Here is a 12,500-nt window from a genome sequence, read left to right as displayed (position 1 = left end):
TACCTTCGGGGTCGCGGGGGGCGCTGGAGCCTATCTCAGCTACAATCGGGGTACACCCTGGACAAGTCGCCACCTCATCACAGAACTAAGAATGTAATTTCCTATAAAGGATTTATCAATGAAAGCATCTTTGTGTAGTTTAGCTACGTCCCTGAATTAACATTTATTTTCCACTTGAAAAATGCTTGTTCATGATGTTCCAACACGTAGTTTACAACCGCTTTCCTTTAGAACATGGAAGAACTGTTGAGCGCTATCCCCAGCGCTGATTTTTGTTGGTAAATGAGAGCGATTACTATCCCATGTCCCCAGGGATGGTACCTTTCACATTGGAATCGATACGGTACCATGTTAATTGTTTAAAAATAAAATCTAAATGTTTTTATTTAACAGTAACTGATATCTAGCAATGATAACTGCACTACCCAATTATGAGTGTCTTTTGCAAGTATGCACTCGTTTCAATTGGTCTTGGGTGTGTTGCTGTAGTAGGGTTTCTGCAGGTATCAGCAAATCTAATTAAATGTTTTTTTCATTAATTTAATACCCATGTCCTACTGCAGATAGTTATTATGTACAGCCAAAAGCGTATACCTCTCTGTATAGAGAAAAGTGTAAGTCTTTGACAATGATAATCTTGATAGTTGAAATGTTAACATTAACTGAAGACCTAGAATTGGCTCACAATACTGTTTAATCTGAGAATTTGTTTTTATGTAGTGGTAGCAGCAACTTCGCGACAGCAGAAGTTGCTTTGTTGATCACCTCAACGTGCTGTGTTCCCTGCTGGCCAGCAGAGGCCGCCACAGAGGTCTGACTGTCTTGTCTTTGTCCTGCAGGGCCAGACTGGAGCGCCTGGGTTCCCAGGAGACGTTGGCGATAGAGGCTACAATGTATGACACCTCTTACACTTCCTATTTTTACCACTTGCTTGGTTTTACATCTCCTAAAAGGCAAAAGTGCCTAATATGTGTATTTTTGTTGCATTCAGACTGATCCTTGTTGGCATTTCTTATACAAATTGAAGCAACGTGTCCTTCATGTATTGACGACAAATAAAGTCCAGCTGTTTGTGCTCCTCAGGGATACCCTGGACAGACGGGAGACCACGGACCCTTTGGACCAAAGGTACTTTGTCTTTCTATTTCATGTGTGGATCTTCACACTACAGCACTGTCAACTGTTCGCAGTTTAGCATTGTGCCAAAAACCTTTACAGTGGAACCTCGATAGTTTGTATAGTGAAATGTCTCCATAAGAAACAATGCAAATATTAATAATGGGTTCCAGTCATATTTCACACAGTATTAAGTGCTATATAGTACTGCAGGGCTATTCAACTACATAGAAAGCCGCAGTTTCTAGAGCCCAAGGGCTTAGGGGCCAGACATGGAAATGTGGATGTTTCGTCAGAAAGTGCCTCCGAAGGTTACATTCCTTTAAGACTGTGTTTACTTCATTGCAAAGTAAACACATCCGCTTTTACACTGCACTGTCAATAAATAAATGATTCGTTTCCAGCGTGTGCAGATAGACAGATAGTTAACAGCATGAAGAAACAGAAGCTCCAAAAGTTTTGTTGAGGGTTGATGTTCCTTCTTTTGGATTATTTTCCCTCCTTGGTTACTTTTCACTTATTCCTTCATTCAAGTTTGTCAGACTGAAAATACAAACATGAAATAGACATTACAAAAGTACAACGGCCATTGTGTATTTCACATAAATACAAAGGAATGTTTAATGTAAATACATTCACACAATAAACTACAGATGTTTATTCGTATAGAAATTAAACATCCACAGAAAACATGAATGTGGCTCGATACAATTAAACCGAGGTGTCAAATTAGCACACATGTAATAAAGACGTTTTGCTTGCCAGAGTTACTCAGACAAATAACACGACCACAAATGCAAAAGACATCACAAAGTCAGCAATTTAAATACAAAACAAACTAAATATCTTGCTCAAAAAGGTTCATTATGTCTTCTTATTCATATACTTTTTCAAATGTTCTCGTATTCAGGCCATATTATCGGTATATTAGATGGAATTTTACCTGGAAACATGTCAGGTAAAAATTCCATCGAAAATATGGTCTGAATACAAGAAAATTTGAAAAACTAAACTGAATATCTTTATGCACAACATATACTTACAAAGATCAGACCAAGTTTTGTGATGAAGCTTACACGTGTGGATTTCTACCGTTGTTGCTGCTTGTCTGGAACAATGTGTCCATCGTAATTTATGACAATTTTAAGTAGTCTTCTTCTACTCACCCCACTACTGCTTCACTGTGACACTGTTGCCCCCCCCCTGCGGTGTGGTGGGAGTACTGCATACATGAGCCACCCTCGTTTGAATGGTTTCATCAAGCCTATTTAGGTGATGTTCGGCGGGCCAAATGAAAAGCTTTGGCGGGTCGTATTTGGCCCGCGGGCCGCAAGTTGAATAGACCTGCAGTTCAGTATATAAAACAAACTTAACAAGGGGCTGTTGGATCAATTGTCTCTTTTTTAACAAGCCAAAGCAACGACGACATGCTGCTGTCCTCTGTATGTGCTGCTCTGGCAACGTGTGCACACACATAAGTTCCTTTTGTGCCCTCACAAATGATCAGAAATCCCCAAAATTCAACCATATTGCTAAAATAATACACACTTTAAAAAGTATAATCCATTTACATTAACATCGGCAAATGAGAGAGTATTTTTGAGAAAGGAGCAGACAGAAGGGGGCAAGGAAGGGGATGGGGCGAGGGCTGTGTGTTGGATGGATGAATTTTGTTGTCATTGCCTAAGTACAACAGCATTTAATTTTCAGCGCAAACCCATTTAAGATTAAACAAACAAACATTGTACAGGATTACAGAACAGGAACGCCTATGGGTTGCCATTTACGGAGCCGTGTAAAAGTTGGGGAAAATGTTGACGCCGTTGCTCTTGGAAGAGGCACCACTGAACAAGAGGCAGTTTTCTCTTCCGCTCTGTGTCGAGACCAGAAAAGCCCAGTCTCATCACAATTAAAACTTGCTTTGGTGCTAAGCCTTCGTCTTCGAGTCTGCCATACTGGGGTTCTTAAATCGAGGTTTTGCTGTACTTTCACTTTTACTTTTATTATAAGTAGGGATGGGTACCAAATAGATGGAATAGAAATTGAAAGAGTAAATGAAACCAAATTCCTAGGTATAATGATTGATGATAAATTGAACTGAAAATCTCATGTAAAAAATATACAACATAAAGTAGCAAGAAACACGTCAATAATGAATAAAGCAAAACATGTTCTAGACCAAAAATCACTTTATATTCTCTACTGCTCGCTAGTGTTACCATATCTGAGTTATTGTGCAGAAATATGTGGAAATAACTACAAAAGTACACTTCATTCATTAATGGTGTTACAAAAAAAATCAGTTAGAATAATGCATAATGTTGGATATAGAGAACATACAAATCCTTTATTTATTGAATCAAAAATACTGAAATTCCACGACATAGTGAATTTGCAAACAGCTAAAATGATACACAAAGCAAACTATAATCTGCTACCCAAGAATGTACAACAATTCTTCTCAAAAAAGAGGAGAAAAATAATCTTAGAGAAAAATGTAATTTAAAACATTTGCATGCACGTACAACACTTAAGACCTTCAGTATATCAGTATGTGGAATTAAATGATGGAATGGATAAAGCAAAACAAACAAACAATGTACTAATATGATCCACTTCAAGAAACTCTTCAAACTTAAAGTGTTTACAAAGTACAAAGAAGAAGAATCATGATAAACATTCTGCCCAGTGTATTTACAAAACAAACAGAAGGAAAAAAATACCAATGTCTTATGCATGTAGTCGTGCATTTTTTGGTTTTCCATTAATCACAAAATACATTTAAAAAAATATGAAAAAGATTCAACATGTTAATTTTCCCTTCTCTACATATATTTTTTTAATGGATTTCTTCCAAATAATTTTAATTTGAGTTAAAGTTATACAGTCTTTTAACTATTGGCCCAAAGGATTCATACATTAATCCCAACAAAAGACACACAATGCTGCTTTGCACTACCTGTAGTTCTCACGTATATTTTTTTAAACATTACTTCTTTCTGGAATTATAAACAGTCTCGTTTTTTGAACAATTTCTGTATATACGCTCGTAGCTTGTTATTGTTCATGTTATACATCATTTGTGCTGTCTTAAAGTCGACCGAATCCTCCCATTTTAGTGCTTTTTAATCAAATTAAAGGCTCATTTGTATGTGCCCTGTTAGCCACTTTATTCACAACGCGGATCACTCTTTTTTGAATGACAGCAATTGGATTAGGATTGGGTTTATAAGTGTTGCCTCACACTTCTAGGTCATAGGTCATGTAAGGGAGAACCAGGGAACAGTATACAATATATACGTTTTTTAATTTAATAGTTCTTTCACTTAAAATGTTATTGCAATAGATTTACAAAGCTTTGCCTTATATATATATATATATATATATATATATATATATATATATATATATATATATATATATATATATATATATATATATATATATATATATATATATATATGTATGTGTGGGAAAAAAATCATAAGACTATTTCATCTCTACAGGCCTGTTTCATGAGGGGGGGTACCCTCAATCATCAGGAGATGAAAATCTCCTGATGATTGAGGGTACCCCCCCTCATGAAACAGGCCTGTAGAGATGAAATAGTCTTATGATTTTTTTCCCACACATACATATATTGCGCTCTACTACGGTATCGAGCACTATTTTTTGGATAACCTTATTAAGACATATATATATATATATATATATATATATATATATATATATATATATATATATATATATATATATAGGGCACAGAGTGGGTATATATATATATATATATATATATATATATATATATATATATATATATATATATATATATATATGGGGCTTCCAACTAAGCTTATTTTGTAAAAGTACATCAGTTATGATTTAACTTAAATAATTAAAGTAACTAAATTATTAGTCTATTCGACTTGAATGTCACACAATTCCATAAAATGTAAAAAAAAAAAAAAAAAAGTTTTAATTTATTTTACAAAAATGCGCATGTTTTGCATTTTTTGAGTTCCGGTTCAAGCATTTGCACCGTTTTTAAAGTACAGATTTGGCACTGGTATCGGTTAAAAAGTAAACGATACCCTTCTCTATTTATAAAGAAGCTCTTTGTTGTCATTACATGTGAGGGAAGAAGATTAAAATAATATTAAAATATATTCACAGTTCACACCCAGCGTGTGTTAAAAGCCTTGTCAAGTCTGTATTGTATGTTTGTTTACACTACTGGTGCTTTGACCACACTTAAAGCTCCAAATAGCACGTTTGTCCTGCTGTCAGTCAGACGGAAACTACACAATCAAATATTTCAATACACACATATATGCCTGGGGCATAGTGGTTGTTAGGACAAATGCAAATATTGCCTTTCAGTCCACGTCTGAAAGATATTTTCATATCTGTTATGGTTTATAAAGTTGTAACACAAATGCCATTATTCGTTAAATGCAAAAGGACCCTACTTTTGTTGACAAATACAAACATTAGTGTATATTATTTATTCTGATACTATATAGACAATAATTTCCGGTATTTCTTCCTCTGTCAGGGCAGCAGAGGTTTCGGTGGCACTCCAGGCAGTGATGGCGACCCCGGAGAAGACGTGAGTGTGTCTTCATATTGACTGCTTTCACTATATCCACTGTCAGGTACTGTACAACTTTTACTGTAAAACATCTCTCACCAGGGACCCATCGGTGTCCCGGGACTGATGGGAGAGCCAGGTTTCTTTGGTCCCAAGGTGAGAGCCAACTCTAAATGTTGTTTGGGTATGTTTATGGTGGATGTTGCCATGGAGATGACTTGCTGGACACTCCAAACATGTCTGTGATATTTTGACATGCAATTAAATGTTGTTTTGAGTATGATGCGGTACATTTGCCCAAGCGCGATAATAATAACTCATGTTGTATCAATACTGCAGCATATTTATATAAACAGCAGCAGTGTATGAACTTTTTCCCCTGAGGAAAACATCATGAAAAATCTAAGAATGCAGGAGGCCCACACTGATATTTTCATACATCTTAATTTTGTAACAAGGCTACAAAAACATATGTACTGTACTTTCTAGACTACAGCGCGCACCCACAAATTTTTAGGGAAAAACTTTTTCCCCCCAAATATTAGCCGCATGGGACTTTAAGCCGCAGATATATACGTTTTGAAATGAGTTATTTAGACAGAAAGATTCTGTAAATGTTTATTTACATACCCAAATTGTTTCCAAACGGTGTCTGTAACAAACAAACAAAATAGAAGTCAGTGTTTCCCCCAGAGAATTTGTTAGTTAAGGTGGTGTCTCTCCAGGAGGAAAGGGGGTGGGTGGGTGTAAGAAACAGCGTAACTCGGCCTGTCGCCATCACGTCTCCATCTCATTGCTGCCACCACAGCCTGGGGGGGCAATAGACTACAGACTGTGGTGAAGTAGGCCGGCTTCGTCGCGTGAGGAAGCCTTGGTTGTGTTTTCTGCTCCATATGCTGAAATATCTCAATATTTTTTCCGTAAAGTAAAAACAATACACAAAACAGTCCTAGTTACCTGAGATACTAAGTATGTCATTATTATGACTTAGTAAGTCAATATTTTGACTTACTAATTTACTAAGTCAAAATAATGACAAAATAATGACTTACTAAGTTAAAATAATGACTCACTGTAAGTAAGCGTTTGCAATAAGCGTTTTGAAAAAAAAAGAGTTAAAAGTGGGGCCACATGCTGACAAGCTCAACTCATCATGCTTAATTTATTACAGCATTTGGGAAGCCTGTAGTTGATTTTTATTATGTAAATGTTATATTTTTATCAACATGTGATAGCAGGCACCCCGCCATTCAAAACTACCGGTAGGCTGCTACATTACTAATGATTAATGTAACTATAGCTGAAAAAAAATAGTACAATAGCAATAGGAGAGACTATTCATCCCTGAACACCATGGAGTTCATGTAGGCTTTATGATGCAGTTACATTATTATATCAACTATCAGAGACAGCTCCAGGAAACTCTTCTTTTAACATAATGTCATTTTTTGCTGCTTCAACACAGCTCAATCGACACAGAAAAAGGTAAAGTGAAATAACTTAGTTGTTTACTGTAGGTCAATAATGCTTGTCTTTCGCTGACAGACAGGGCTTTGTTGTCGGTTTAATGTGGGGCGCACACGCACGCACGCATGCACACACACCGCACAGTAACGTTACACTAAAATCTAATTAGCCTTTACCTCAAGGACTGCGAGCGAGCTGAGCTGTTGCTTATGTTTCTAGAACGTCAACGGGCTCATAGTGATGTTACTAGTGGTTGAGTTTTAGGGTACTGGGAGGTATTTATTATAATTTGGGGAGAGTCCGCTGCCTTATGCTTACCTGCTAAACACCTATCTGCTCACCACACCGCAGGAGCACTGACTCCATGCGTTCTGAATACGCACTGCTGATTGGCTGTTACCGCTCTGCGTGTAACCAATCAGATGGTTCTGTGGGTGGGACAATGCTGGGTGCTGCAGAGACGTTCTGACAGAGGCAGAACGAAGCGTTGCAGCTTGTTAAGACGTTAGTTTAGGCGGTGGCTCTTTGTTGTTAAGGCGGCCTGGGCACACTCTCCAATCAGCTCAACAGACTCAATAGCTTTTGGTGAATTTACAGAAGAATTTGTGAAACTAAAACAATAAAAAAAATAATGCCATTGTAAGTTAATAGTACTCCCACAGACACTTGTAAACGTGTTAGCGTAATAGTTCATGCTAACGACGCTAACTTGATTTCATATTCTGATGACACGTGATGAAAATACTCCCACAGACATCACACATGGGATGGTTTCGTAAGTAAGAATTATTTTAGTCATATTGTAAAACTTACAAACCTAGCTTGGAGTGATGAAGGAAGAATCCATAGGAGTAGAAAAGCTATGGACGGCAAGAAGACTGAACGGCACTACTACTTCAGGTCAAAAGGACTAAATGGAAGGACTTTGCAGCACCTGCAGTGAGCAAACTCGTCCAAAAGATGGCGCCATAGCACAAACAATAAAACATCTTGTCAGTGTGTTTGCTTGGGGGTTTTTTTTGTAACTATTGCAAAACAAAAATCTATAAAATACCCGCAATGTTTTTATAAGCCGCAGGTGGGAAAAAAGTAGCTGTTTATGGTCCGGAATTTACGACATGTATTAGAGGTTCACAAAAAAATGGATTCACATCTGAATTGCAATTCTTATTCATCCCTGTTATAATCGATACATCATTTTCAAAAATGTATAAAAAGATATAATTTTTGATCAAATTTTTTTTTTTTTTTTTGTAAAGGAATCAACTTTTAAAAGACGTTTTAGGCCATCTCCATGCAACCACAAGGAGCTCTTTTAATCTGTAATCTGTTTTTGTACAGTACAGTAACCTATTTATTTATTTATATTGCTTTTTTATCCTGCACTACCATGAGCTAATGCAACGAAATTTCGTTCTTATCTGTACTGTAAAGTTCAAATTTGAATGACAATAAAAAGGAAGTCTAAGTCTAAGTCTAAGTTTTTAAAAAGTTTCATTATCTTTTCTTTCTTTTCTTTCTTTAGTTTATTTCGAACATGAACACCCTTACAGCATAATACATCACACAATTTCATATCATTCACTTTACATCATGTCCGAAAAGGAGTAGGAAGAAGCAAAGCTTATTTAATCCTACCCCTTTCCCACTTCAGAGCGTTTACAAATATTTACATCATTTACTGACCTTTTTATAATAGAATGACATCTGTGAATTAGGTTCCGCAGCCTCCGAAGCAGAACCTCCAGGTTCTGTAACAGCTTCTTCCCTCAGGCCGTAAGGCTCTTGAACGCATCATAATTAAATTATCCCCGCAACTCCCCACAAAATGGATTAACTCGCTGGAATAAAAAAGACAATATAACATACATCCATAAACGTGGACGCATGTGAAAAAGTGCAATATATTTATCTGTACAGTAACCTATTTATTTATTTATATGTGCACCTTATTGCTTTTTTATCCTGCACTACCATGAGCTTATGTAACGAAATTTTGTTCTTATTTGTACTGTAAAGTTCAAATTTGAATGACAATAAAAAGGAAGTCTAGGTCTAGTATATACAACAGTTTTGTAATATGTAATGAATTAATTCAGTCATTATTAACATACTGAGATGAAGAACATATTATTTTCAATAAGGTTGAAAGTAATTCTCATAATTCTTCTTCTTTGTACTTTGTAAGCACTATTCATTTGAACAACCTCTTAAAGTGGATCATATCAGTACAATGTTTAACTTCATTACTTAATCCATTCCATAATTTAATTCCACATACTGATATGCTAAAGGTTCTAAGTGTTGTTCGTGCATACAAATGTCTTTAAATTAGATTTTCCTCTAAGGTTCTATTTTTCCTCTTTAGTTGAGGAGAATTATTGTACATTCTTTGGTAGCAGGTTATAGTTTGATTTGTACATCATTTTAGCTGTTTGCAATTTTACCAAATCATCGAACTTTAATATTTTGGACTCAATAAATAATACATAAATATAAATATAATACTAAAAAATACATATCAAGAATCGTGTTGAATTGAGAATCGATTCTGAATCAAATATGAATCGTATCGTTAGGTGCCCAAAGATTCACACCCCTCGTATGTACATATTTTCTGTTTATTTATTTAAAGACAAACCTTTTTTTGTTTTGTTTTTTAAAATCATATTCTGTTTACATTGCACTTTTTTCTTCCCATTTTTGTGTTTAAAAAAAAAAAATTCTCCTTTTATTCCATATTAATTGTAATAACACCGTCCAATTAAAAAAAAAGAAGTCGCAGGCTAAAAACGTTTTACACCCTGGTATACATTAACATATGAAACAATGGGCATAATACATATTTTACAACAATCATTTTAATGTATTTTCTGCTCATTTCATTGAATAAAGCTAAAAGTTGGATTAACTCTTGCAGGGCAGCAAAGGAGACCGTGGCGTGAAAGGACCTCGAGGCAGAGTGGGCTCTGTGGTGAGTGCCTGTTGTATAGCACCCCATACACTTTAAGTCACAGGTTTGATACCCGACGGCCAGTGAGGCCGTTTATAGACTTGAGTATTTACATCAGTTCATTTTAAGACTAACTGTGTTAACATGACATATACACCGTGATGCAATTTTGGCAAGACTTTCTTCCGAGGGATAACTCATTTCCTCTCCTTCCAACAGGGACCTGGAGGAGAGCAAGGAGATGCTGGAATACCCGGCAAGCCAGGACCAACTGGCTTGCAGGGCCCCATTGTATGTATTCACTTCACAATACTAGCAACTACACATCTAATGTGCAGGTTTAGGCATGTTAGCATTTCACACGCAAACATTTGTATATGTATATGTGTGTGTGCGTGTATATATATATACAGGTAAAAGCCAGTAAATTAGAATATTTTGAAAAACTTGATTTATTTCAGTAATTGCATTCAAAAGGTGTAACTTGTACATTATATTTATTCATTGCACACAGACTGATGCATTCAAATGTTTATTTCATTTAATTTTGATGATTTGAAGTGGCAACAAATGAAAATCCAAAATTCCGTGTGTCACAAAATTAGAATATTACTTAAGGCTAATACAAAAAAGGGATTTTTTAGAAATGTTGGCCAACTGAAAAGTATGAAAATGAAAAATATGAGCATGTACAATACTCAATACTTGGTTGGAGCTCCTTTTGCCTCAATTACTGCGTTAATGCGGTGTGGCATGGAGTCGATGAGTTTCTGGCACTGCTCAGGTGTTATGAGAGCCCAGGTTGCTCTGATAGTGGCCTTCAACTCTTCTGCGTTTTTGGGTCTGGCATTCTGCATCTTCCTTTTCACAATACCCCACAGATTTTCTATGGGGCTAAGGTCAGGGGAGTTGGCGGGCCAATTTAGAACAGAAATACCATTGTCCGTAAACCAGGCACGGGTAGATTTTGCGCTGTGTGCAGGCGCCAAGTCCTGTTGGAACTTGAAATCTCCATCTCCATAGAGCAGGTCAGCAGCAGGAAGCATGAAGTGCTCTAAAACTTGCTGGTAGATGGCTGCATTGACCCTGGATCTCAGGAAACAGAGTGGACCGACACCAGCAGATGACATGGCACCCCAAACCATCACTGATGGTGGAAACTTTACACTAGACTTCAGGCAACGTGGATCCTGTCCCAGAGTCTTCCTCTAGACTCTGGGACCTCGATTTCCAAAGGAAATGCAAAATTTGCATGGTTGGGTGATGGTTTGGGGTGCCATGTCATCTGCTGGTGTCGGTCCACTCTGTTTCCTGAGATCCAGGGTCAACGCAGCCGTCTACCAGCAAGTTTTAGAGCACTTCATGCTTCCTGCTGCTGACCTGCTCTATGGAGATGGAGATTTCAAGTTCCAACAGGACTTGGCGCCTGCACACAGCGCAAAATCTACCCGTGCCTGGTTTACGGACCATGGTATTTCTGTTCTAAATTGGCCCGCCAACTCCCCTGACCTTAGCCCCATAGAAAATCTGTGGGGTATTGTGAAAAGGAAGATGCAGAATGCCAGACCCAAAAACGCAGAAGAGTTGAAGGCCACTATCAGAGCAACCTGGGCTCTCATAACACCTGAGCAGTGCCAGAAACTCATCGACTCCATGCCACTCCGCATTAACGCAGTAATTGAGGCAAAAGGAGCTCCAACCAAGTATTGAGTATTGTACATGCTCATATTTTTCATTTTCATACTTTTCAGTTGGCCAACATTTCTAAAAATCCCTTTTTTGTATTAGCCTTAAGTAATATTCTAATTTTGTGACACACGGAATTTTGGATTTTCATTTGTTGCCACTTCAAATCATCAAAATTAAATGAAATAAACATTTGAATGCATCAGTCTGTGTGCAATGAATAAATATAATGTACAAGTTACACCTTTTGAATGCAATTACTGAAATAAATCAAGTTTTTCAAAATATTCTAATTTACTGGCTTTTACCTGTGTGTGTGTGTGTGTGTGTGTGTGTGTGTGTATATATATATATATATATATATATATATATATATATATATATATATATATATATATATATATATATATATATATATATATATATATATATATAGTTTTTATTTAGAATTGGTTCCACAAAAAAACAAAACATTTTAAAATAAATAATGTAAAATAATGTTCATCCAATTAATGTGTTCCAGACACCCAAAAATATGATCACAAAACATATTTTGTATCGAGATTAATTACAGTCGTACATGCAGAAAACCATACATGTTAGCGTGTGAAATGCTAACATGCCTAAACCATATATATATTTATATATATATATATATATATATATATATATATATATATATATATA

The 12,500-nt window shown here is 36.3% G+C and overlaps 1 protein-coding gene across 3 annotated transcripts in view; it reads left to right on the top strand.

Annotated features, from left to right (window-relative positions):
- The window catches only part of LOC133603626 (uncharacterized), a 64,709-nt gene that overhangs the window by 31,098 nt on the left and 21,111 nt on the right, over positions 1–12,500 (top strand). For all 3 annotated transcript variants that reach the window (XM_061956904.2, XM_061956897.2, XM_061956888.2), the window contains 6 exons: positions 840–893; positions 1,084–1,128; positions 5,672–5,725; positions 5,810–5,863; positions 10,095–10,148; positions 10,347–10,418. In XM_061956904.2, the coding sequence (XP_061812888.2) occupies positions 840–893; positions 1,084–1,128; positions 5,672–5,725; positions 5,810–5,863; positions 10,095–10,148; positions 10,347–10,418 (333 nt within the window). The remainder of the gene's footprint in view (positions 1–839; positions 894–1,083; positions 1,129–5,671; positions 5,726–5,809; positions 5,864–10,094; positions 10,149–10,346; positions 10,419–12,500) is intronic.

The sequence above is a fragment of the Nerophis lumbriciformis genome, linkage group LG04 (genome assembly GCF_033978685.3).
Source record: "Nerophis lumbriciformis linkage group LG04, RoL_Nlum_v2.1, whole genome shotgun sequence".
NCBI classification, from domain to species: domain Eukaryota; kingdom Metazoa; phylum Chordata; class Actinopteri; order Syngnathiformes; family Syngnathidae; genus Nerophis; species Nerophis lumbriciformis.
This window is presented reverse-complemented; position numbering and strand designations above follow the sequence as displayed.